General features: G+C 39.2%; 1 protein-coding gene across 2 annotated transcripts in view; it reads left to right on the top strand.

The window, feature by feature from the left end:
• The window catches only part of SHPRH (SNF2 histone linker PHD RING helicase), a 60,915-nt gene that overhangs the window by 15,481 nt on the left and 18,383 nt on the right, over positions 1-27,051 (top strand). For both annotated transcript variants that reach the window (XM_060240594.1, XM_060240602.1), the window contains exons 5-18: positions 3,386-3,464; positions 3,976-4,126; positions 6,378-6,483; positions 7,370-7,626; positions 9,070-9,723; positions 10,591-10,842; positions 11,947-12,025; positions 13,227-13,390; positions 13,483-13,739; positions 15,658-15,779; positions 17,376-17,464; positions 18,800-18,892; positions 23,005-23,112; positions 25,310-25,452. In XM_060240594.1, the coding sequence (XP_060096577.1) occupies positions 3,386-3,464; positions 3,976-4,126; positions 6,378-6,483; positions 7,370-7,626; positions 9,070-9,723; positions 10,591-10,842; positions 11,947-12,025; positions 13,227-13,390; positions 13,483-13,739; positions 15,658-15,779; positions 17,376-17,464; positions 18,800-18,892; positions 23,005-23,112; positions 25,310-25,452 (2,554 nt within the window). The remainder of the gene's footprint in view (positions 1-3,385; positions 3,465-3,975; positions 4,127-6,377; positions 6,484-7,369; positions 7,627-9,069; positions 9,724-10,590; positions 10,843-11,946; positions 12,026-13,226; positions 13,391-13,482; positions 13,740-15,657; positions 15,780-17,375; positions 17,465-18,799; positions 18,893-23,004; positions 23,113-25,309; positions 25,453-27,051) is intronic.

Below are 27,051 nucleotides of genomic sequence, written 5' to 3'. Positions count from 1 at the left end.
AGAGGAGAACTATTACACTCATAACTTGATTATCAATTAATGAAAATTATGTTAGCCCTTTTTTTGGCAGATTCATCACACTCCTGACTCACAATCTTACTGAAATCCCAAGATCCTATTCACATGTATGACTGCCAAGCCAGGTAGCCCCAATCTTACGGCTTGCAGAAGAATGCTTAATTCAGGAATGCTGGAATATCAACAGATGGGGAAATTGGGCTTGCTGCCGCAGAGGTAGTAAAGAGGGAGCCTGTCTCTGCAGCTGTCTGCAGTGTACCTAGCTTAAATTACTGTCTTGGTTGCCTCTCTCTGGTATCCAGGAAAACATCTCATAATTTCTTATTGTTAGGTGCAGGAGAGGGATGTATCTGTGCAAGGATGTAATCATCTCATTTTTGTGATATACTTACCGTACTAGAAGGTTTTCATATTTGTACCTACTCCTGGCTTCCTGAGAACCACATGTACGTAAATTGCACCCAGCAGCTTTCATTGTGCCAAAGTGGAGGCAAAGCTCTCTTTTTCACTCTGGAACTTTTGTTTGTGAGTTCCTTGTGGAGATATTTTCCCTTGCTTCATGTTGCTCCCATTCTTTGCTACAGCTGGGGTTTGAAGGTCTAAGCCGATCCATGACTTTCAGCATCTTTCAATGAAGAAAAGACAGTATTATTTACAGCAGTTCTAGTAATAGTTATTTCCAGGGATTGAGATGGATAGCTGTATTGGTCTGAAGAACGTTAGAGTCCAGTGGCACCTTTAAGACCAGCAAAGTTTAATTCTGGATATAAGCTTTTGTGTGCATGTACAGGAAAGCTTTTACCCAGAATTAAACTTTGCTGGTCTTAAATGTGCCACTGGACTCAGACTTCGTTTGGTTTCCAGGGGTGTGAAATGAGAGATATTTCAGGAGCCAAAAAGAACAAATTTGTTTTCTGACCCAGATACCAGTTGTATTTGGATTTTTTGTAGTCCTGCACTCCTTGTATAAATTCCTCCATCTGAATTCATGCTTCCATTGCTTTGTTCCAAATTATAGTAATTTTCAGCTGCTGGCTTTTGATACTGTTTTGTTTTGAAGATGTTCATGCTTTTTCTACAAATTTAACTGTCCAATAAATCTTTCATGACTAAAGCAGACATGGTGCTTTGCTTAACAGGACAATTTTTTTCAGAAGTAGAAATAAGACATTTCAATTTTAGAAAAAATCACAGTTTTGGAAAAATAAATTTTATGTAACTAGAGTAGACAATAAAAGTTCTGCTGGGTGAGACCAGTGATCCATTCAGATGAGTATCCTATTTTCTTACACTGACAGCAGATACTTCTGGAAAGTCCACAGGCACTAAAGGCAGCAGGTTTCCCTCAGTATTCCCCCAGTATGAGAAAAGAATATTTAAAAATATTCTCCTCCACTGTTATCACACTGTGCATATTTTATAAAACTCTATCATGCCTCCCTCCTGTCCTTTTTAGTTGTTTCATATTTCCCAGAATTTTTTAGCCTTTTCTTTTCTGAAAGTCGCTTCACCACTTGATTTACTAAATTTCTAGCTGTTATTTAGAAGCTTACATGTCAAATATGCTGCTGAAACTAGACTGAAGCACATAAAATGTACAGAATTCATTGCCAAAAGCCAGTTTCAGATGAGAAGGCCCCAATTTAAGCATGAAAATAGGGATGTTAAAATAAATCTTAGCCATTCTGCGGGCTCATTGTCACATGCAACCCAGCTTCCTCACCCTTCATGTGCAACATCAAGACGCTAATGATGCCTGCTCCTGGGCCACAGATCTGTAACATTGTAGTCTTGCATATGAGAATGCTACATGTAGCAGGAAAATGACGGAGCCGCACACATTACTAGTATGAAGCGAGGTTTTTTACGTCTGGTACCAAAAGCAGGGTCCAGTTGAGCAGCATAGCTCCAAAATACTGAACCTCCCCCCACCCCCGGATCCTCAGACTGTATTTTTAAGCACAAAGCAAGCTTACCAGACAGACTCATAAGTTTATCTGATTCAATATTCCCCATCCCCTTGCAACTCCTTCTAGTACTTTTCCATTCGTCCTGTCTGCTTCCTTTATCAGCTCCAGCAAGAAGTTTCTCAATGAGGCCCCTTCATCTTATCCTAATACACATCTGTGAACACACCCACTGAAGGCTGTCTGTGCTTCTAATGAACATTGTATCAGACATCCTCTTTTTGAAGGCAGAAGCATGCTTTCATTCATTATTATAGGGGTATTCATTAATTATTCAGGGGTCCCCATTCATGCATAAATCCAATTTATACAGGATACAGACTGTGAAGAGCCCAGATCTGGGTTTTTTAAAATTGCCCCATGCTATTTAAATTAGACTTTACATCTGTTTAGCCACGTGCATTGTTTTATTCAGAAGCTGGCTAATTATGTATAGCACCCCCAAGAAATCCTGTCCCTTCTCTTCAACCCCTTCTCTGCATGCTTATGTATATTGTTTTCAGTTTCCTTGCTAGTTTCCACTTAATTCTTTGAATTAAGCTAGTAGTCAGAAAATAGTTTAAAGTTTCCACTTAATTCTTTGAATTAAGCTAGTAGTCAGAAAATAGTTTAAAGTTTCAGCATTCTAAAATTAATCCATTTGGAACATAGAAACTGGGATGCTAAATCCCAATATTCAGCTTTCTACAGTTGATCTGGAAGTAGATGGAACACTAGAAAACCTACCTATGAGCTCTAGTGCCCGCCCTATAATTAATAGCTCTTGTTTCACCTTACAGAATCATTAAATGGGGGATAAAGTAAATAGAACTAATGTAGCACAAAGATACAAGAGTAAGCTGTAAGCTGTGTTCATATCTGGAAGTAGATGGAACACTAGAAAACCTACCTATGAGCTCTAGTGCCCTCCCTATAATTAATAGCTCTTGTTTCACCTTACAAAATCATTAAATGGGGGATAAAGTAAATAGAACTAATGTAGCACAAAGATACAAGAGTAAGCTGTGTTCATATCTAGTTTTGACCATAAACTTGCTAGAGACAGAGTAGTCTTTTTCTTTCAAGTCCCCATACCTCATATAAAGCTTAATGATACTGATCAACCTTTACATGGTCATTCTATAAGAACAGATGCAAGTGAAACCCTTAGAATAACTAGTAGTATGAGGATGCTAAAATTTTTGTTAATCTGTAGTAGTCTTGTAACTGTGTTACTTGGGTACATTTTATATTACAGAAGTTCAAGGGATATAGGAAGGGAAATGTGGAATGTTGGAAAAGGATTCCTCAGAGTTGAAGTTTTTGTGGTCTTACTTTTTAAAGGTAGGAAGATGGAGTCTACATTTAAATAGGATCAGCAGCATGTGTATGAATCTCATTTTTTTTCTTTCCCTCAATAGAAAATGCCCTTCACTACTTATGGAGAGAATTTATTACTTTAGATGGACAAAAACTCTACTATAATCCTTTTACTGGCTGGTAAGGATTATTGGGTTTTGTATTATAGCCAACAAGCCTAGAATTGAAGTAGTTCTAGCAAATGTTATAAATACCACTTCACCACCTTTTTACAAAGATATTTGATTTTTGTATAAATGTTTCAAAGATTAAAAAATGGAATACAGCACATGTAGTTTTTAAATATTTTATTAGAGAAGGAAGACAGCGTGATGGGGATAGTAAAAGTGGTAAATGCATTTAGAATATTGGCATAATCATTGCTCCATATATTTTTGTGTTTTATTGACAATATTTGGACCATCTTTTAAAAAAATAGATTCTTGGATTAAAGCAATTTATGAAGGATTTTGTTGTGACTTGGTTTTTGAAACTAGAGACGGAATAGTCTGCTCATTCTCTAACAGATATATTGAGAATTTTCTTTCCCATTTTAGGAAAGGCAGTGGAATAATTTCATTCGGTGCAGTTTGCACTCAGCAGTTTTTCATATGTCTGAGTCTCCTTGACTAAACTAATTTTTGGTCTTCAGCATTATCCGTGAACGTGCAGTTGCAGGGCCTCAGTGGCCTGGAGGAATATTGGCAGATGAGATGGGTCTTGGGAAAACAGTTGAAGTATTGGCTCTTATCCTAACGCATTCTCGCAAAGATGTTAAACAGGATGCTCTGATGTTACCTGAGGTGAGAAACCTATGATAGATGTGTGGTTGAAAACATGCTTTCTTTCTACAAAGGGGCATTCAGTAAAGACAAGTTAACATTTGCACTCCAATGTAAATAGATCTCATATGGCTGTTCTTATTTGGTTGTGAATGTAATAGTATTAAGATAGAATTATTGTGGAAACCATGATTATTGCTCTCATTTATATTAAAGACTATTCTAATAAGAATAAGCCTTATTGGACAAAATTAGCCTTTGCAAGAAGCCAGGAAAATCCTGATTCACCAATGCTTTAGATTTTTTTGAGAATAGTGCTAGGACGGATTACCCATCTCCTTCACTGGTGTTGATTAATGCCAGGTCCATTGCAGAGCAGCAAGTGGACCTGGCATGTATGACAGAGACCTGGGTATGGGATGGCGAAACTGTGGCGGGATGGCTACAGCAGAGCTGATTGAAGTTAAATCGAACCAAGACGGAGGTTCTGTGCCTGAGTTGAGGGGGGGGGGGGGTTGTGCACCCAACTCCCAGCCTTGGACAGCACCGTTTTAATGCCAACCCAACAGGTGAAGAGTTTGGGAATGATTCTGGATGCCTCACTTTCTATGGAGGCCGGGTCTGCCTTCTATAATCTACAGCAGATTAGGCAGCTAGCACCATATCTATCCCCCCAAGACCTGGCTACAGTGACCCGTGCAAAGGTCACTTCCAGGCTAGATTACTGTAACTTGCTCTACACTGGCTTGCCCTTGAAACTGATTCAGAAACTGCAGCGGGTGCAGAATGCGGCAGCTTGCCTGCTGACTGCATCACCTGTACGGGTGAGCATTCGGCCGGTGCTCTGCGGCCTGCACTGGCTGCCTATAGAGTACCGGATCCGTTTCAAGGTGTTAGTTTTGACTTTTAAAGCCTTATGCAGCCTGGGAGGGTCACAGTGGAAGAGCTTCTAGCCCCAGTGGTGCACCTCTAGATGGCACTTGGGTTTTTGCCACTGTGTGACACAGAGTGTTGGACTGGATGGGTCACTGACCTGATCCAATATTGCTTCTCTTATGTTCTGGGACCAAATTACCTGTGGGACCGTCTCTTCCGATATATGCCCCTGGGGTCGCTTCGTTCAGCCTCCCAAGACAGGCTGACCGTCCCCGGCCCAAGAGATGCCCATCTTGCCTCTACCAGGGCCAGGTCCCCAGCCCCAACCTGGTGGAATCAGCTTCTTATGGAGATCCGGGCCCTACCTGGCTTGGTAGCCTTTCGTAGGGCCTGTAAAACAGAGCTGTTCCACCAGGTTTTCCGGTGAGGCAGTGGGCATCTATCCATTAGATTAGTCCCCAGCCCCAACCTGGTGGAATCAGCTTCTTATGGAGATCCAGGCCCTACCTGGCTTGCTAGCCTTTCGTAGGGCCTGTAAAACGAAGCTGTTCCACCAGGTTTTCAGGTGAGGCAGCGGGCATCTATCCATTAGATTGGTTGGCCTCCCCTACTGTACTATTCTACTGCGCTGCACTGTCCTGCTGTGCCATTTTATTATATCGTTCTGCTGGACCATCCTGTTGTACTTGATACTGTAATTGATTTTATTGTTATGTTGTTGTGATTTTATTGTAATTTTATTATTTATGATGTACTCCACTCTGAGCTACTATGGGGGAATGGGCGGAATATAAAGAAACAAATAACAACAACAGCAAAATATGGATAATCTGTTTCCATGCTGTCATCCGGCACTTGATTATCCAGAATGCTCCATTGAATGGCATTGCACAGCAAAACATTGAGAACTGGAATGCAGTTATTACACCTTTTAAATCTTAGACTGTTTTTCTTACCACCAGTCTTAATTTTGTGCTGCCAGTGAAACAGTAGAATTTATGACTTTTTCTTGATGAAACAATCTTTGTATGTGCATCCCCCCACATTGAGACAAACGGCATCCCCCAGAACTGTTTTAGTTCAGGAAAATGGACGAGAGGAGCTTTCCTCCCCTGTGCCATAGTTCCAATCCAAATTGGGCCCCTGTGGAATTGTCATAGGGAATTGTCATGGACCCCTGTGGAATTGTCATAGGGAACTCACAGCTGTGATATGGCTACAAGTTCCTATAGTCACTGTGTATAAAATATAATGTCTAGTTGAGCACTGAGTTCATATCTTATTGACATAGTTGTCTTAATATCTGGTGATTACCATTAAAATACTACATAGTTGCAAGCAATTCAGTATTGTGACTAAACATCTATCTAACAGTATTTTAAAATATCTCTGTCAGGGTTTCTTGGTAAACTTCTTCGTTCCACCACAACCCACTGAAGGAGGTGAAAAAAAAACCATAAATAAAATGGAACTTAAATTGAAGGAGAAAGTACAGTATCCTAGTAAGTATTATTCAGCAAACATATTTTGCCATAAACAATGTGTTGACTGCTTTGTTCTGCATACTTAAGAGGTGGTTTATTAGAATCCAAGAGGCTTCTCCTGCAGCAGAAATAACAGAAAATATTGCTGAAGTCTGCATCTTATATTCCAGTCTAGGAGATAGGTGTGTGCCCAGTGAATTGTGAAGTAAGCTTAACAATATCCCATCAGGTTTTATAACTGTGATCCATTCTCAGGGACTGATTTTTAAATGATCTGCTGTGCATATTTCTGGATTCGGCCATAGTTTATTAGCTGTAGTTACTACTTGCTATTCTTTGTCCTCTTTCCCTGTGTACTCTTAAGTCAATTCAAACGTAAGATTAATTATCCAGTCTGAGTGCAGTAGTTAAATGTGTTACACAAAATCATCAGTTATATTAGTTAACAATTTGTTTATTTAAAAGTATGTATATTTAGGCCTTCAAAAGTATTTGCATGGTGTAACATCAGTATAAAATCAGCTGCACAAACATAATAAGCAACAAAAGAATGATAGCACTGTCTGGAATAAAACAGAAGAACTAAACACGGGTATAAAAAGTGAATTGGCTCAGTTCTTCTGAAGATTTCCTTCTAAGGTGAATGTAATTTTTACTGAACTGTTATATTTAATCTACTACACAAAAAAAGATATTTATCAATTCAGAGTTGATCATAAATTGGTTATGTTTCTATAGTAGATTGATATGAATATTTATTCATTTTTCTTCATTTAAATGTTGTAGTTATTGATTCTAAATTAATAGAGAGCCGGTTATAAAAAATACAGTTAAGCCATTGGTTCCTAATTAAAATGATTATGTTGCAGCTTCTTTATTATTATCCATTCATTTCTTTATGCAGGTTTGCGAATAATGCTCTTAACTGCTATAAAAGAAATGAATGTAAAAAAGGGAGCATCCATTTTTGCTATTTTTAAGTATGTCCACACTGTATACAAATATGACATACAACGAAACCGTCGGATCCTTAAAAGAATGTTGGAAAAACTAATTGCAGAGAAGGTAGTAGAACAGGTCAAAGGCCATGGTCTTGCAGGCTCTTTTAAGTTGGGCAGAAACTACAAGGAACAGAAGTTTTGTAGTAGAACCAAGAAACAGGTAAGCTGGGAGACTGTTTTTCAGACATGAAATTATCCAGGTTTTATTATTTCTGTATAATTGTTGAGCATTACACCAAGGCTGCTTTGGGAGGAAAAGGGCATAGCAGCATGAATGAGAGTGTATGGCATTCATGTGGGACTGGCTATATGGGAGATTTTATCTGGGCTTCCCACTGGAAATCTTCATACAATTTGTTTGCAAGGTGTTTGTTGTGGGGGAGGAAGGTAAAGGAGATTTTGAGCTGCTCTGAGACTCTGAGATTCAGAGTATAGAGTGGGGTATAAATCCGCTATCATCATCTTCTTAACAGCCATAATCCCAAATTTTCTCTAAGGTGTCTCTAGAAACATCCCAAGGTGATACGAAAACGCTGAAAATATGTTGACTAAATTACACCAAGAAAAACTGAGTGTAGCCTTGATGAATGAGGGTGGGTGCAAATAATATAATGGAAAGTGGCATCCTTGGATATAATGCTAGAATGGATAAATGAATCACAAGGGCATCACACTTCGACTGGGGCTGAAATCTCCCGGTATTATTTATTTTTATGTACAAAATTTATATTTGGCCTTTCTGTCCTTATAAGGCTAAAAGTTTAAGATATATGTGATAAAATCACATTATAAAACCATTAAAATAAATTATCCTTATAAACATATTTCATTAAAACAAGTTTTAAAAACAGTTAAAATACTTTCAGAACTGTAAAAAATTGGTTAGAATGGAGGTATCATTGAGGGAATGCAAAGCAAAAAAAAATCTTCAGACAGCAACAGAAGAGGACAGATGAATCTCCTTGGGGAGAAAGTTCCAGAGCTTTGGCTCCATGACTGAGAAGGCCTTCTCCCAGTTTGCCACCTACCTAGTCTCAGAAGGCAGGAGCACCTGAAGCAAGGATTCATGTTGGTTCCAAACCATATAGGGCTTTGAAGGTCAAGACCACTTCCTTGAATTGTGCCTAGAAACTGATTGGAACCCAGTGTAGGTGGGCGAAGACTGGAGTGCCATGGTCTCTACAATCCAATATTAGACTGTAATAGTGCTGAATTAGAAGAAAAAATAACGGAATGGTGGTGTATTTTTAAAAAGTGTTTTAGAATGTATGTTTTAAAAACTTGTGAAAATGCAAAATATACACAAGCCCAAAACATGTTCCTGTTCGGCTTCATCCCCAGCCACCACCCTGGATTTTACAAAGGCTGTGATCCAGATTTCCAAATTCTGTGGTCTGTGTGCACAATGCGGGAATTTGTTTTCCTTTTCTCGTGTAGTTCCCCAAGCTCACCTCAAAATGCTCCTGGTGGCGTGGAGGAAATCAACAATGCCACCATACAGGAAAGTGCCTTCTGTTCCTAGAAGGGTGATTTCATGCTAGTCGTAGTATTAGTAATTTGATCTTGTTAAATTTGTTTGTTTTCTTCTTTTTTAAAAAATCAGAAAGTAAGTTCAAATCAGATCCAGAAAGAAATGTTGCAGGAACAGAAGAATGAAACCAAAGAATTTGAAGATAACGACATATCCTCTGTAGATGTTCTTAATTCACCTCTGCCAGCAGAAGAGCATGATTACTGTACAACCAGCAAATTGGATTCAAAGAGGTGGAAAGCTGAAGATACCCAGCATAGAACTGTGAACCTTGAGTCTACTGATTTGCAATGCAACATGCTAATTTCCAAAGGCAAATCATGTAGTGTTACTGACGTTCCTAAAAATTCTGAGGAAGTTGAAGAGCAGAAAGAAGAACCGTATCCAGTCTCCCAAGAACAAACTAGCACTTTTGTACAACATCCTGGTTCCATTTTCCCTTTCAACACACCTGACTACCGCTTTGAATGCATTTGTGGGGAGCTTGGATTAGTAGACTACAAGGCACGTGTTCAGTGCCTAAACTGTCACCTGTGGCAGCATGCTGAATGTGTGAACTATAAAGAAGAAAATCTGAAGATCAAGCCTTTTTACTGTCCTCATTGCCTTGTAGCAATGAAACCAGTTCCCACTGGAGCAACTCTGATCATCTCTCCTAGTTCTATATGTCACCAGTGGGTCGATGAGATCAACAGACATGTAAGATCATCCACCCTTCGAGTGCTGGTAAGATTATTTCATAGAAAAGAGTGCTGCAGGTATTATGGTTTTTGCTGTTGAGAAAGTGCTTTAGATGAGGTACAGCAGTTAGTCACTGAGTGGGTGGAGTGGGAATACATTTCCATCCGAGTTCTTTGCTGCATTGTAAATGTTATAATAAATATCACTTGTTCAGTAGTATTAATGTTCATGACAATTCTTAAGAGTTTTTGGGAGGCCAGTAGAAATCTCAGAAAGTTCTGGCATTTGTCAGTAAATATACTTGTAAACAAGAAGTATGAAGTTGTAAAGGATGGCATTTTGCACCTTGGTTATAACATTAACCAAAATGTGGCTCACTTTCTGAGATTCATTAGTTTGTCTTACCATCGTATATAATCCAGTGCAGACCCATTTTAGTGGCTGAGCTATATTTCTTCAGAGGGACTAGATCTACAGTGTTGTGTTTACTTTTTTTTCAGCTATTGGAAAGTGACTGCTTTTTTTGTGATGAGTCTGTTGGATCCAACATGCCTTCTGTTATGATTTTTTTGTCCAGTTACCACTGATAATTTTTTTATACAGTTACCACTTTTCCCCAAGTTATTTTTTCATACAGAGCCGTAAATAGTGGATGAAGTGACTTATTTTTCTTTGTTAAAATCTTCTTTGTCATGAAGATTTAAAACAATATAGAACACATCAGCTGTCAGAGAATTGCATTTTAAAACCATGTTTACTCAGTGCTGTCTACTCAAAGCTTTCATCATATTATTAAATATACTTGTAAAACAGGAAATAGTCTTCAGTGGACTGTCCCCCTTCCCCCAACACTAGGAAACCTCCTAATTGTTGTCATTTACACCGTCATGCTTTGTGCAAATATCCTTATAGGTTTATCAAGGAGTAAAGAAACATGGTTTCCTGCAGCCTCACATCTTAGCAGAGCAGGAAGTAGTGATTACCACCTATGATGTCCTTCGTAGTGAGCTGAACTATGTGGACATTCCTCACAGCAATAGTGAAGATGGCCGCCGTTTCAGAAACCAGAAGCGATATATGGCCATTCCAAGCCCCTTGGTAGCAGTGGAGTGGTGGCGAATTTGTCTGGATGAAGCACAAATGGTAGAATGCACTACAGCAAAGGTGAGAGACTCTCTTGGGTATGCTTCAGTTGAACATTAAAAGCATTAACGTGGAAATACAAATGTGAAGCCTACTTGCATAGCCTTTAGCACACGGGGATGTAAATTTGCCCTTGTTCATCCTTCAGAAGTGACTAATGATCTGTTTTCCCTCGGAGGTGCTTGCTGTTAAATGTTTTCCCTGTTGGAGGTTTGACTGGCTATGAAGTACTGTCCCTTTTTTAGAAAAAAAAATCACTTAGCATAATGTATTCTGACAGTTTAAAGAACTAGGTCATCATGTCTTTTGCACCACTTCATAGTTTAAAGCAAGATGTTAGTCAGTTAAATGCCCATCTAAAGAGGCACAGGGTTTGCCCTTGGGTCTAGAAGCTGCATTGACTAAACAGAAGCTATTTAGGGCCAAGCAACACTTGGAAGAAGGAAGCAGATGAATATTTCCCACTGAACACTTCACTGTCAGAGAGAAAATATGTTTTGTCAGACACCTGGGAAGCAAAGTGGAAAATCATATAGGAGAAAGAGGTCTGAAGAAGAAAGGAAGAAGAGGCAGAGATGGAGGGCCTGAGCTTCAGGAACTTAGGGACAAGGTGTGGAGAGGGCAGAAGAAAAGAAGAACTGAGGACAAAAGACGGTGCTGGAAAAGCTTGTTCCAAAGACACAAGACTATGCTAGGAGGCTGGAAAGGAAAGAGAGCTCTATTTTGGGATGGTGGTGGTTGTGAATGTGATTTCAGTACTTCTGTTCAGTTCTTGCAGTTCATTACTTAAGCTGTTTCAGCCCTAATGGTATACACTGCTGCATCTCTGCTTATGGGCTATGCAACCCTCAGGGAAACTCTGATCTTCACTATAGCTGAAGCAGGTAGTCACAGTCTAGTCAGGCTCTTAATACAGCTATGTACTTTCCCATGTATGTACACATTACTGTCCACAAGGTGCTGAACTTAAAATTCGCTTAACATAGGATATTTAAGAAGTGTTTAAAAAGATGGTGACTAGTTACAAGTGTTACAGTTCTATTGCCATATACCTGATGGCATCATGAGGCAAACTACTTTCCTAGCTCTTGTGAACTTTGCCGGTATTTTCTCATTTTTTATTAGGCTGCAGAAATGGCTCTCCGTTTGAGTGGAATCAATCGCTGGTGTGTCAGTGGCACACCTGTGCAGCGTGGATTGGAAGGTGAATGATGCCGCTTGTCTTTTTCCTCTCACAATGAGTAAACAATAGTTTTGAATGTTAAAACATCAAGGATACTGTTGTTCAATGTCACTTCTGAACAATCTCCATAAGCAGTCTGTCTTCTAGTCTCATGCAGAAGTTTGTTAAATATTGGCCAGGCTCCAAAGAACTAGTTTAGAACTGGAATTTTTGACTCTATTCTTTGGAATAACAGTCTGCTACACCATATCACAAATGCTTGGAGAAGTTCCTTTCATTTATAAAAAAAAGTTGCTGTTGCATGGACGCTTGCTGTTTGAGAAGCCAAAAGCAGCCTTGAGTTTGAATACTTGGTACTATCTCAATATCAATAGGGATGGGCAGGAACTGGTTCACGAGCCAAAATTCAGCACAAACTTGGCCTAGTTCGGAGCCCCAATACTGATTATCAAGGAAGGCCTGAAGGAATAGTGCCTCCTTCTACATTACATTCAGTTTTGAATAAGGGGATTTGTAAAGAACATCTAAATTTTTTTTAAAAACCAGTTCTACTGTGTAAGTTGGTAATTATGGGATGAGTATATAAACTATTGAGAAATTAAACCTAGATCCTAATATTCTCTTCCAAGTTATTATTAGAATTTTGAACTGCAGAATTTCCCTACTCCATTTGCTTTTTTTGTGATGTTCAACTGCTCTCTAAATTACAGTTCTGCTCCCAAGCCTCTGTGCCACTATTGGCCAGCTGATAGGCAGGTAGAGTTGGAGTATAAAGCATTCCAGACTTGCTTTCTGCTCCAAGGCACCTTTTGCCTGGTTGCCACACTATGGTGTCACAGTATCTCCAGTATTTTGGTCTGTGTTTATGCAAACACCACTCTTCTGGTGTTTTGGGTTAAGGCAAGTCCTGTTTAAATTTGTGATGTAACACATGTTTTTTTAAAATATCAATGCTGTAGATTAATTGCTGACAGAATATGTGTGTATTTGTAAAGAAGCATTCAGTTTATTTTAACAATTGGTAAATATATTGCTGTATAGAAGCCATTCAGTTTCATTGTTTCTCCCCATTCCCAAAAGAAAGTGGGCTTTGAGATAATTTAGCTTTTCAGGATGATGAGCCAAGCTGATCTTTATAAACTGGATTTTCAAATATCAGCATTTTATTTAAATATTTATCACAAACTTGTATGTATTAAAACATGCTCTTTCTCTTTCACAGATCTATATGGATTAGTGCTTTTTCTTGGAGCTGATCCTTACTGGGTAAAATATTGGTGGGATCAGCTTCTGTACCGACCTTACTGCAGGAAAAATCCCCAGCCTCTCTACGACTTCATAGCCAAGATAATGTGGAGGTCAGCAAAGAAGGACGTGATTGACCAAGTAAACACTTGTGTTCTAAGGTGATTTTCATGGATAACATTTTTTTCCACCTACAGTTTCAGTTGTTTATTTATTATTTCCTTTATACTTAGATTCAGATTCCTGCTCAGACAGAAGATACACACTGGCTTCACTTTTCTCCTGTGGAGAGACACTTTTATCATCGTCAGCATGAGGTGTGCTGCCAGGATGCTTTGGCAAAATTCAGGAAGATTTCTGATTGGTCCCTAAAGCTTAGCAGTCTGGATAGGAGGACAGTCACTTCTATTCTGTACCCTTTGTTACGCTTGAGACAAGCCTGCTGTCATCCGCAAGCTGTTCGTGGAGAATTCTTACCTCTGCAGAAAAGGTTAATTTCATTGCTCCTTAAAGGGGATCTGCATCTTTTATATTTATTTACTATGGTGGTGACCATTCCAAAATCAGCTGGTGAATAAAATTAATCAGGATCGGTACATGAAGGAGATATGCAGTAATTCTTTAGTATGTTGGTGTTCTAAGCAGGGACTCTAGCAATTGTAGAGTGCTCTGCTCTTGAAGTTGTACTTTCATAACTACTCACATGCACTGTGTAAGCACCATGTACTCATGCAAAAGGGAGAACAGATGAGGACATGCTCAAATACAACCAGCCCAGGGTTTGGTGCTCCTCTAGATTAACTGTGGAAGGTGATGGTGATTAACATCTGGAATTCACTACCACAGGAGGTGGTGGCGGCCACAAGCATAGCCAGCTTCAAGAGGGGATTGGATAAACATATGGAGCAGAGGTCCAGCAGTAGCTATTAGCCACAGCGTATTGTTGGAATTCTCTGTCTGGGGCAGTGATGCTCTGTATTCTTGGTGCTTGGTGGGGAGGACAAAGTGGAAGGGCTTCTAGCCCCACTTGTGAACCTCCTGATGGCACTTCGGTTTGTTTTTGGTTTTGGCCACTGTGTGACACAGAGTGTTGGACTGGATGGGCCATTGGCCTGATCCAACTTGGCTTCTCTTATGTTCTTAAGCCAGCAGTGCTAAATAATCCTTCACAGTGCCCAGCATCTATTAAGACCCAATTAAAAATTCACAGTTTGATCTGTAGCAAAGAAATAGTAATGCTGATTAATCAAGCAATGCTTTTGAACCCTACAAATTACACATTTCCACACTCTGCTCCTGGAAATGAAATACTTTCAATAGGAAATTTGTTGTTGATGATGATTTATACTCTGATGACTTCAGAACTGTTAACAGTAGTAACATGTATTTTTTGTTGGTTAGAGAGGAGCAGTAGCTCACACTTTTCATATTTGTGTTGTTCCTGTTTAAGGAGTATATAGGTCAAATATAGCACTTCTGTCCTTAAGTGTTCTATCTGACTGTCCAACAACTCCCTAAATACCAGTGGAATGTTCATGGATGGCAGTCCCATAGCAACTGCAGTGGGAAGAGTACAGCAACAAAACAAGTAGTTCTTATAAAAAGCACTGTGTTAGAAAAGGCTGTCTCTATGCACTTTTCTTTTCAGATCAACAGCCATTCTTAGAGCAGGAAAATGAAAAGAGTTTATGGGTATCTTTTGTGTTCCTGTGCACAATTACAAAAAGGGCTTCCAAGTGCTAGGAATTTTGACTAATTGGGGAAAAAAGATGACTGAAACAGGGAGCCATTAACTACACAAAGGTGTGATAAAGTTATCAAACTAGTTTGTGATTGCTTTTACATCTTTCTGTCTCTCACTAGATATCACGTACGGGATTCCCAGGTAGTCTTTTATCTAAGAAAGACAGAGCACAAAACTGCTTGCTTTTAAAGACTGAATGATCTCAGGCCTCTTAATAGATATATATCTTTTTTAGAGCAATAATAGATATATATATCTTTTTTTTAGCTTCTAGAAATGTACATTTTAACCTTCCTAAATTCTTTTCAACTCTTGAACTGAAGGAACAACTTTGATTGCTTTTGACTCTCTTTCTCACTATTATTTCATGCTGCATTGGTCCTAGTTAGTCATACCACTTTCCTCTCAGCAGTCATAGCCTCTTGCCACCTCTCTGATCATTTACATGTAATGCATCTGAATTAAAACAGCATCCATACTCCTTCTGCATAATAATTCACAATAAAATGAATATTAAGTATTAGCAGTAGAACAGCATTTTCAAACATAAGCAGTTAGAAGCTGAATTGTTTATTGCTCTATCAAGTATATTTTTAAGGAGCCAGTCTGATGATCTCTGGAATATCATACTTGTCCTCAGTTCACATTTGGGTTTTTGTTCTAGCACAATGACTATGGAAGAGCTTCTGACATCACTGCAGAAAAAATGTCGAACAGAATGTGAGGAAGTTCACAGGCAACTCGTCTGTGCTCTGAACGGCTTAGCTGGTATTCACATAATCAAAGGTAAAATGAGTGCAACATAGTTCAGGGTATACTTTTTGCATGTGTTCAGCCAGTATTAAGATTAATTGCACTTTCTTCAAAAATCAGTCAATTCAAGCTTATTTGATTCACCTCAGATGCCTCCAGTAATAGGCTGTAAGACTGGCTACAGCATCCTGATACGAATATTCCAGAATGTGTAGCTGGTGGTGATTTGGCCTTGATAGCAAGAATAAAGTTGATGTATTTTTTTTTAAAAAAAACATAACTTATACTAGTGATTTGATCCAAGCCAGCCATTGAGCAAGCAGAAGGATGCTTCTGTCCAGGCAAAATCAGGGGCAACGATTCCTGTCAGTTCTTCCACCACAGCTACATACTGTACATTCCCAGAAATGCAGGTGTCCAGCTTTCAGGGGAGGGCACATAAGGTTATAGTGGGACAAGAGAAGCAGGAAAGTAACATTCTGTGAGTTCCATGATTCACTACACCCAAGCTAGTGTGCTTTCCATTATTTGCTTGCTGATAATTAATATGTCTGTTTCTCTTTTTCATAAGTCTCAAAGTTTTTCTGTTTATTAATTCAGATTAGATAATAAAATGCCAACACAAGTTCATCCCATGAATGAGTTCCAATGGTATATCATTTAGAGTTCAATCTGTAGTATGTTGATTCTGGTAATCCAATTATGTTCTTAAAATATGCAACACTATCTGACTGTGAGTGTTAAGTCAGTACTGGTCTCTTCAGCACACTGTTCAATTAGTCCCCTCAAACAAAGCTCTTAAAAATGGCTTCTTTACACCCTTGCAATTATCCTTTTAAGTAACAGAATTCATTTTGAGTTGGCAGCAACTGATAGGTTATGTTATGCTGCTGGCACTGACCAGCAAAGAGAGAAACAAGAATTACCCTGTTTGAAAGAAGTGTTTGAAGGAGGGGGAAAACATAATTGTGTTGCTAACTATAGATCATATGCTATATGTTTTGGACACTGGTATTTTGTATACATAGTGAAGCAAAAATTCTGTATTGTCATAAGAAATATTTTGGCCCAACAGGACTGTTGACATGCGTTCATATAATCCTATATTAAGTCAACAAAATTATTTTTGAAATTTACTAGAGTTGGTTAATATCTCACATATATCCATACACTTTTTTAAATGATCAGAGTGGTTTTCAGAGATGCATAAAATGCATAATAACAATCAACGTTGCCCATAGAAAATTAATCAATATTTCCCATAGAAAATTAAAATAGAAGACATGAATACCAAACAAGGCCATTATCAGCAGCAAAAACAAAGAAGAGTTGGTAAATGCCTGCCAGAAAAATTATTTGCATCTCTTATGTAAGGAGATTAAGAAAATATATTCTTGCCTCTACTGAAATTAAAATTCATATTAAGTAGAACTTTTCAGCATCTGTTTTCACAGTGGAATTTATTTTGTAGTGTAAGCTCCTTTTTAGTTTGTGTAATGAGTGAAGCACAGATATTTATACTTAAGAGCTTGCTTAGCCCTTATAGCATTGTACATTTACTTGAAGGTAATTGGACATCTGGCACATTGAAATTCCATTGATGTGGTCTAAACTATTCTCATTTTTCAGGTGAATATGCATTGGCAGCAGAATTATATAGAGAAGTGCTGCGTTCTTCTGAAGAGCACAAAGAAAAGCTCAAAACTGATTCATTGCAGGTATGTACACAAGCTCTGAAACTGCTTTTCAAACCAATGAAAAACTTTGACAGTACTGGGGACATTATTTCCTTTTTATTTATTTCCTTATTTCACCAGGGATATATTTGTGTACTTAAACCACATTCATATTACATTAGTGCCACCTGCTGTTTTCCATAAGAGGTTAATGAATTCATTTATTAGAAATCAGGACTCTTAAAGCAAAACAGACATGCATGGTATCACGTAGGAATTAACAGGAACTAAGAAAAGAAACCATCAGGGCCTTCTGTGTATTTTGCAAATATGAACTGTGATAGATAATTGCAAACTTTATTCAGTTAATTCAGGGTCCAAGAGTCAGTGGTGTGCCATTAACAAAATAATTATTGATGAGCAATTACTGCTTGAGTGTATAGAACAAAATTTTGAATCCAATGGCTCTTTTAAGACCAACAGTCTTACATACAATGGAGTGTATGTTAAACACTCACACACACTGTGTGACACTACTGATATGACTGGATTTAGAGTATTATAAAGTACAACCAATGGTTGTGGTGATAGAAATTCTGCTGTAAAGGGCTGCAATGGAAATGGTCAGATTTCCTTCCAGTCAGTGTAGTTATTATGATCACCTCTAAATGACAATTTTATCCACTGGTTGGTTTGGAAACATTGAGATTATGCAGATACGGGCTGATCAGCGGCTGCACAGGAGATGCATTTAGTTTGCTTTCTGTAGTAATCAAAAGTGATCTTATTTCAGGTTCTTTAGTCTGAAATAACAAACATTGTATGATGTTATAAGATTATTTGTTTGCAGACTCTAATTGTAAATTGTATGTCCTTTTCTGCCTTTATAGTTATATTGACTGTGCAAGGTTTAAGGGATCAGTCTACTACGACCCAGGAGAGCTGTCTGTCTTCCTCTTTCCCCACTTCAATTCACATGACTGTGGGCAGCCTCAGTGCATCAGGAAGGGGAGACAGTGTGCATTGTTCCATTGTGTTGCCACAGCCTTGAAATACATTAGTTTCTCCTTCATGTGAAAGGGTGGAGAGTGTATGAACAAATGTTTAACTGTAAGACTGGTTTATGGCTTAGTTTAAAACTATTAAAAAGTTACCGTGCTCTCTCTGTTGTGTCTTCTGTTATGTTGAAAACAAATAGTCACATTTACCTCTAATAATACAGTCATAACTCCAAAATATGGTTAAAAGGGTTACTTATTTCTGTGCCATTGTGCCTGCAAATGTTGCCTTAGTGCCAGGATCGAATAGATTAAACTGTTGTTGGTTTGTTGCTGCTGTAATGTGCTTACACTTAGCTTGCCTTTTACTGACGCACAGAGGCTTCATTCAACACACAACCTGATGGAACTCTTGGGAGCAAAGCATCCTGGCATACCTCCCACCTTACGAGATGGCAGACTTCAGGAAGAGGTGATTTTGAATTCATTGTGTGCATTTAAATGAGTGTTAAGGGATACTTTCTGTACAATAACCAGTTTAGAAAATAGAACAATTTCTGTTGCTCCTGGGCTTATGACAAGTGTGCCTACAAGTTCTAACATGTAAACAAATCCTGCATTTAATGCAACTACCACATTTACTTCTTCAGATGTACCCTGTGGCATTCTCTTGTAAGCAACAGCAAGCTGCAAATGCAAATCAATAGCTTCCTAAAGGAGACTGTCATGTCTGGCTTTTCCTAGCCTCATTCAAGCTACTCTTTTAGGAGGTGAACTACCACACCTTCTCAGACATCCACTGAAGTGAATTGTGTTAACTCTTTATGACGAGGCTTATGCTTAAATAAGTTTAAATCTCAAAGTCAAAAATACACTGTGTTGGATCATCACTACTAAACTATTCCATATTCATACCCCATTTCTCATATGACAAAAATGTGCAAATTTAATTTGCATATAGTCGTTTTCATACAAATTATATCCGTGATCAACTTCCCAGAGCTAAAGAAGTATTGCATGCAAAGAAACAGACACAGCAGTGCTAAATATTCATATAGCTGCAGCATAATAAAACACAGTCCAAGTTATGATTGCTATAGAAATAAGAGTTGGTTCCCAGTCAATTCATAACGAGCTCCAAGCATCTGAAACCAAGTTCAACCTGTTGTTGTGTTCCAAACATCCCTGCATTTTCCAGTCTAGTGCTTTCAAATTGTGGAGTGCTTTTGTATTTTCAAATACAACGTTGGGCAAACATCCACAAGAACGTCAAAACATTGGGCAAACATCCACCAATAGGATAAATAAGTTCCAGATGAGCAACTAACGATAATACAGTCCAAAACTAGAACGGTATAATTCAGATGAGCAGCTACAGGACATACCCTTGGAGGTGGTTTCATTTAACACTTTCTCAACTTCTGTTTAGTCTTTAGCTTTCTTAGATGGAGCCCAAAGGGAGAAGTATCTGAGTTATTGTGCAGACAGGTCCACATTTCAATGTAGATGTTTCATTCTCATTGAGGTTTTGCAGGGTGAAGATCCGCATACCATAGACATTGAGGTACATTTGAGGCTTGGGAGTTTTTTGGCAAGGCAGGAATTAATGCCAAAAGGATCATACACTGAGCAGTAGAGTGAAATAAGTGTTGCAAATGGTCAAAACAAGATTGTGAAAGTTGGGGTGGGGCTATGGCTTAGTGGTGGTGCATCTGTTTTGCTTGTAGAAGATCCTGCATTCAGTCCTGGCATCTCTAGTTAAAGAAATCAGGTAGTAGCTTTCATTTTTATCACTGAAGCTCAAGACAGATCACCAAACATGAAAATTATTTCAGGCAATAAAGACCTCCAGTAAACACTGCTGTAGTGGTCCTGTGCCTAGGCTACAGGCAGCTGGGATCAGAGATCAGACTCCCATCCTCCGTTGATTCCACATCAGGGGTGAAGAGCTTGTGGGTGTTCCTGGATGTTTCTCTGACTATAGAGGCCCAGGCTACCACCACTGCCAGATCAGCCTTTTTCCATCTGAGGGAAGTCAGACAGTTGGTCCCATATCTCCCCGCCCCCATGACCACAGTGACCCATGCAATTGTCACTTCCAGGTTAGATTATCGTAACTCTCTCTACATGGGGCTGCCCTTGACCCTGCTCCAGAAACTCCAGCTTGTGCAGAACTCTGCTGCACAGATGTTGATGTCATTGCCTGTATGGGCACAGATCCATCCTGTGCTGTGTGGACTGCACTGGCTACCTATTGAGTACCGGATCTGGTTCAGGGTTCTGGTACTTACCTTTAAAGTTCTATATGGCCAGGGGCCAGCATACTTTTGGGACCGGCTCTCCCTGTATGAGCCCCGTAGGTCTTTACGATCAGTGACAACACCTTTTGGTGATCCCTGGCCCCAGAGATGTCTGTCTGGCATTGATGAGGGCCAGGGCCTTTTTGACCCTGGCCCCTGCCTGGTGGAATGAGCTCCTCCTGGTGATCCAGGTCCTGCGGGATCAATTCCACAAGGCCTGTAAAACAGAGCTCTTTCGCCAGGCTTTCAGCTGAGGCAGGGGATGTCACTTGTTACCGGCCTCCTCACTTTCATTCCATCCCAGTGCTGTAGGACTTGCTGGACCTGGACAATAGGCCATGTTTGTGAGGCAGAATTTGCCATTTTAGTCTCTAATATTACTCTGTAATTTTAGATTTTATATATTTTAATTGGTTTTAACTGATTGTCTTTTATGACGTAACCTGTCCTGAACCTGTTCTGTCGGAAGGGAAGGCTAAAAATAGAATAGAATAAAATAAAAAATAGAATTACAGAACTGAAAAACAATGCAAAGAGGGTTACAGAAGTAGAGGAGAGGCTCAGGTGAGTAGCCATGTTGGTCTGACTCCAGTGGCACCTTTAAGGTCACCATATTTTAATTCTGGGTGTAAGCTTTTGTGTGCATGCATTGCAGCAAAAAAGGGAAGGTGATATGTACAATAAACATTGCAGTAGACTATAATGCTACCCCTTGTAGAACGACCTCCTGTCCTTTTATTATATTAGTATTCTAATTCCTTTGCAAAAATTCCCTCCTGAACATTTTTGTTTTGTGAAAGGACAGACACGTGAAAGACTCCCTGGACAGCCACTGCCAGTCAGAGTTCACAGTTCTGACCTTGGTAGGCTAATGGTCTAACTGTATGACAGCTTCATATGTTCAGTTAAAGGAAACAAAGATTGAAATATTGAGGCACAAAAGGAGAACTGAAAGAAATATCCGGATTTAAGTTAAAAGATGAAAATGGAAGCATGTTTTTGTGTTCTGGGCTGTAAAATCACTTCTGATTTATGGCATTGACCTCCAAAATGTCCTATCCTTGACAGCTTTGTTCAGGTCTTGTGAACTGAAGACTATGACTTCCTTTATTGGAAATATACTGGATTTATTTTCTATATTGTGGCACCTAGGCAAAAGGCTGGCATGTTCCAGACTTGTGGATAAAGCTGTCCTCAACTCATGTTGAGTGCTGATCAATGTTCACTCTAAGCTGTGGAGACTTTTGAGCAGAAATTCTACTTTGTGAGCTACTGGCATTAAAGTTGTGAGCTACTGCAAAAATTAGTTTGCTCTGGGGCTATTTTTCCTGAGCTAAGACAAAAATGTGTGAGCTGGAGGCCAAAAATCTGTGAGCTAGCTCACACTAACTCAGCTTAGAGGGAACGCTGGTGCTGATTAAACAAGAACCAGCTAGACAGGGCTTTAAGCTCTGGAAGGTTCTTTCCCTTTCGAATTTTCTGTACCTGCCAAATGGCAATTTTGCTGATGCCTTTAAAATCATAACAACTTTGATATTTGCTAGCATTATCAGTATGTTTAATGTTGCAGAGTAATGAGAGAGTTCCCATTCAGAGGGTGTAATATACAAAGTAGAGAAGGATATCAGTTACTCTGTCCGTATGAGTTTTTTTCATAATTGTCAGAGTAATCATCATCATCATCAATTCAACTTGTTTAATTGCCCCATCCTGCCCCAGGCCAGGCTCTGGGCAATGTACAACAGATCAAAATACAGAAATAACTTTGTTAAACTTAGCTTGTAGCTAATACATCTCTGATGCTCCCAGTGCTCATATGAGTAGCCCTCTGCACTTGGTGAAGCTCTGTATAAGGTGCTGTGTTATACAAGTAAGTGTTTGAAAGGTGATTGCAAAGAAAAACTCCCTATTTTATTATTTTCTTGGGGAATATTTGTTATTGAAATGCATTGCCTATGAGATATGACTAGTCATTGCTAGATATGTCAACAGCCTGTAAAGTTCTTTCTCTGGAGGCTTACTATTAAGTAGTTCTGAACATATATGATGTTGTTGCTTGCTATTGTGGTGGCTTTTCTGTCTTGTGGAAAGTGCAAGAAATTAAAAATGAACCACAAGAGCCCTAGGAAGTCTAGAATGCTGGAACGTTGGTGGTGGTGTGTGTGTGTGTATGTAAGTTGCAGCACACCTGTATTAACTAAGTATGTTTTTAACATTTCAGAATTTGGGAAGGGGGTATTTATTTGTGCAAAGAAAACTGACTGGCTAATCTTTTTAAATGCAGTGTGAACAACTTCGGCAACATTATATGAGTAAATCAAATGCAGAAGTAGCTGAAGCCCATCAGGCTTTACAGCCATTGGTTCAGACAATTCATGAACTTCAGAGGAAAGTAAGATCCCATTAATACGTTTGCTTTTTGCCGTTATAAATATATCCAAAATTTCTTTAGTTTATTAGATTACAGTTGCTATAAGGGCCTATTGGATTGGAATAAATAATCACTTAGAATATATCTAAGAATGTATCTAAGAATCACTATTTATTTATTTTATTATTTATTTATTACTTTACATTTATATCCCGCCCTCTCCGCAAGCGGACTCAGGGCGGCTCACAACATCATAAAACAATCAATTCAATAAAACATATAAAACCATAATTTACTTATCAATTTAAAACTATTAGCGCTGTCTCATATATCATCAGGTTTTCCTGGATGAAGCATCTGTCCTGGACGCATTCCAGCCTGGTTTCTGACCCAGCCATGGGGTGGAGGAGATGGCACTGGTCACTCTCACAGATGACCTCCAGAGACATCTGAATTGAGGCTGTTATTGTTAGATCTTATGGCAGCGTTTGACACCATCAATTATGATCTTTTGACCTACCACCTTGGCATCATAGAAGTGAAGGGGACTGCTTCACAATGGTTTTCCTCCTCCCTCTGGGGTTGGGGACAGAGGGTGGCAATTGGTGACATGGTCTCCCAGTGGTACCCACTAGAATGTGGACTGCTGCAGGGAGCGATCCTGTCACCAATGTTGTTTTATATTTATATGTGCCCCCTCGCCCAGTTAGTATTGAGGTATGGGTTGGGTTGCCACCAATATGCTGAAGACACCCAGATCTATCTTTTGCTGGATGGCCATCTAGACTCTGCCACAGAATATCTTGGCCGTACATTGGAGGGTGTGATGGGTTGGCTACAACAGAGCCTGGTGAAACTAAATCCATCTAAGATGGAAGTCCTGTGTCTGGTCTGGGGTGGGATAGGTATGGGAATAAGGCTTCCGACCATTGGCAGGACACTGTTGTTGCTGGCGCCAAGGGTCCGGAGCCTTGGGGTGATTCTGGATGCCTCACTGTCTATGGAGGCCCAGGTCACCACAGTTGCCAGGTCTGCCTTTTACTATCTATACAGGTGAGACAGCTGGCTTCCTGCCTTTCCATTCAGGAACTGGCCACAGTGATCCATGCAACAGTCACTTCCAGACTAGATTACCACAATTCTCAGTATGCAGGTTTCCTTTGAATCTGACTCGGATACTCTCAACTGGTGCAGAATGTGGCAGCATGCCTGCTTACTGCAGTGCCTGTATGGGCATGCATGCAGCCGGTGCTCTGCCAGCTGCACTTGTTGCCAATTGAGTACTGACTCCGGTTCATGGTTTTGATTCTGACCTTTAAAGCTCTAAACAGCCTGGAACCAGCATATCTGTGAGACCGCCTCTTCCCGTATACCCCCCAGAGACCTTTAAGCTCCATGGATCAACATCTGCTGGTAATCCCTGGCCCAAAAGAAGTCCACTTATCCTTAACCCTGGCCGGGGCATTCTTTGTCCTGGCCCCTACCTGGTTGAACAAGCTCCCACTGGAGATTAGGGTCCTGCAGGGACTGTTGCTGTTCTGCAGGGCCTGTAGGACAGAGCTGTTCCACCAGGCTTTCAACTGAGGTGGTAGACGTTTTGTTAATCTTTGGCTTCCCAGCTGCATAGGTCCTGATGAAATAATTCTGTTGAGTCATCTACTTATACCAGGTGTGGGATGTATGGGAGGAGTAGAGGCAATTGATACCACCATCTGCAGAATTGGAGTTTGTTTTTAGAATATTATATTGTTTTATTATATTAATTTGATTTTAATTCTGTATTGATTGATTGTTGTTACCTGCTCAGAGCCCATGTGGGGAAGGGCAGGTTATAAAAGAAAATAATGAATAAATAATATATGTACACATTTATACAAGGGACAAAATGTTCCTACCAAAACAGGTACATTGGAAAGGGAGTCTTAGGGAGTTATCACTTAGTTTATTTGTCCATACATTTGGCAGGAAAAAAATCCCTTATCTTTCATGTGATGGATCAAATATGCTTTCCAATGTAGTTTCACAGTTTCAATCATTGCTTGTTGTTTGATTTTTATTGTAATTGTTTTTTTCTGACTTTAAAAAAAAATTATGGAACCAAACCATTAAAACGGGAGAAGGATGTGCTTCTAATTCAGTGTGACAGAACACGTTTTGGTGGGAGTGGGGGGGAATTGTGAAATGTTATCTATGAGACTGCTTTCTTTCCTGCATCTAGATACGTTCCAATTCACCTTGGTGGTTGGATGTGATCCTGTCAGCAATACAGTATGCCATTGATGAGGAACTTGTTCAACGAGTGCAAAATGATCTAACCAGCAACTATAAACAGCAAACTAATAAACTCTCTATGGCAGACAAGTAAGACAAGAAGAGCAGGGTCTCAATCTTGTTCAACAGTTTCTGATTGTATTAAATGTAGAGAAAACAGTGCTATTTTATTTATTTTGATTTGATTTTTAGCCCACCTTTCCTGTAGAACAGGCTCATTATTATTGAATGATGCTTTGTCAGGAATTGTATAAAAAAGATGAAAGTGATTTGTTTAAATACTACTTATTTAGGCATTAAAATTAGTCATGATGTCTTAAACATATTAGGAGACAACTTTAAACCAATAATATTTGATATTAAACAGAAATGTTCACTATGGAAAACCTTTAATCTTCCTATTCTAGGCTGCATTAACCCCATTAGATGATAATTCCCAAGTTTACTTACCTGTTAATAAAATCTTGATAAAACGATAAAAGAAGAGCAAAGCTGATTTAATGAATTTACCTGGGGAACAAAAAGCCCAAGGTAACCTGGTCAGTAGCTCAATTGAAGTGGACATCAGGAGGTCTAGTTATTACTAACATTCAGGCATATTGTGACACAGCTAAACTAGTTTGAATTATGGAATGGATGGATGTGGAGAATACCTCATCAGAGATAGTAATCAAGCATAATGTAGTTAAAGTGTCACTTAGAACTTTATATAAGAATGAAAACGTAATAATAGAAAATTTGTTGATGGTATGGAGAGACAGAAGAAAAGTTCTCCCCATATAGCAGCTCTCTTTTATCTTTTGCAGCCAGAAATTTGGATAAGCATAAAAAAATTTAGTGGCAGACCTATGAGGTTCTGAAATTTTTAAAATCTTAAAATTTTAATTGTGGGTTTTATATTGTTTCTTCATCACTATTTACATGACCTGTAAGCTGCCCTGAGCCTGCTTGTGGGGAGGGCAGGATATCGAAGAAAATAAAATAAATTTATGTAAGTAGGAAAATTTTTGTTTAGATTGCTGTAAGGTCCTATTGGATTGAAATAAAGGGATTTCTTATGAAATAAGTAGTAGCAGTTATGGTCAAATTTTGTGGTTTGAGTATCTATAAAATAGAAATTTTAATACAAAATTATTTGGTAATGGATCAAGCTTGAGGAAAATTAATGGCTCTGAAGATTTACTGATACAGCCTCAAAAGTGTACTTTTCCTAGACTTTATACAATGACCATTCTGCCTTGTTGGCAACACCTAAACCTATCTGCCAAGTGGAACCAGACCCTAGGTCAGGGATGGCCAACGGTAGCTCTTCAGATTTTTTTTGCCTACAACTCCCATCAGCCCCAGCCATTGGCCATGCTGGCTGGGGCTGATGGGAGTTGTAGGCAAAAAACATCTGGAGAGCTACCGTTGGCCACCCCTGCCCTAGGTTATAAAGCAGCAGACGATGTCTGGAAATACGTTTTTTCTTTAGGTTAATTCTTTTCTGTTTGCTTGAATTTTAAAGAAAGCTTATATTAAATGACCCATCAGTTGTCTGTGGTTCCAAAACTGATAGCCAAAATATGTAGCCCTTGGTAGTTGGTATTGCCATGTTCCATCAGCAGATTCCATTCAGATGTGGTGCCTTTTCCCCAGGTCAGTGGCATATTGAAATAAAATAGCAGTTCTGTTAAGTTTTTGTTTCGA

This window comes from Heteronotia binoei, chromosome 1 (genome assembly GCF_032191835.1).
Source record: "Heteronotia binoei isolate CCM8104 ecotype False Entrance Well chromosome 1, APGP_CSIRO_Hbin_v1, whole genome shotgun sequence".
Taxonomy (NCBI): domain Eukaryota; kingdom Metazoa; phylum Chordata; class Lepidosauria; order Squamata; family Gekkonidae; genus Heteronotia; species Heteronotia binoei.
Note: the sequence above shows the minus strand (reverse complement) of the source record. Positions and strands in the feature narration are given on the sequence as shown.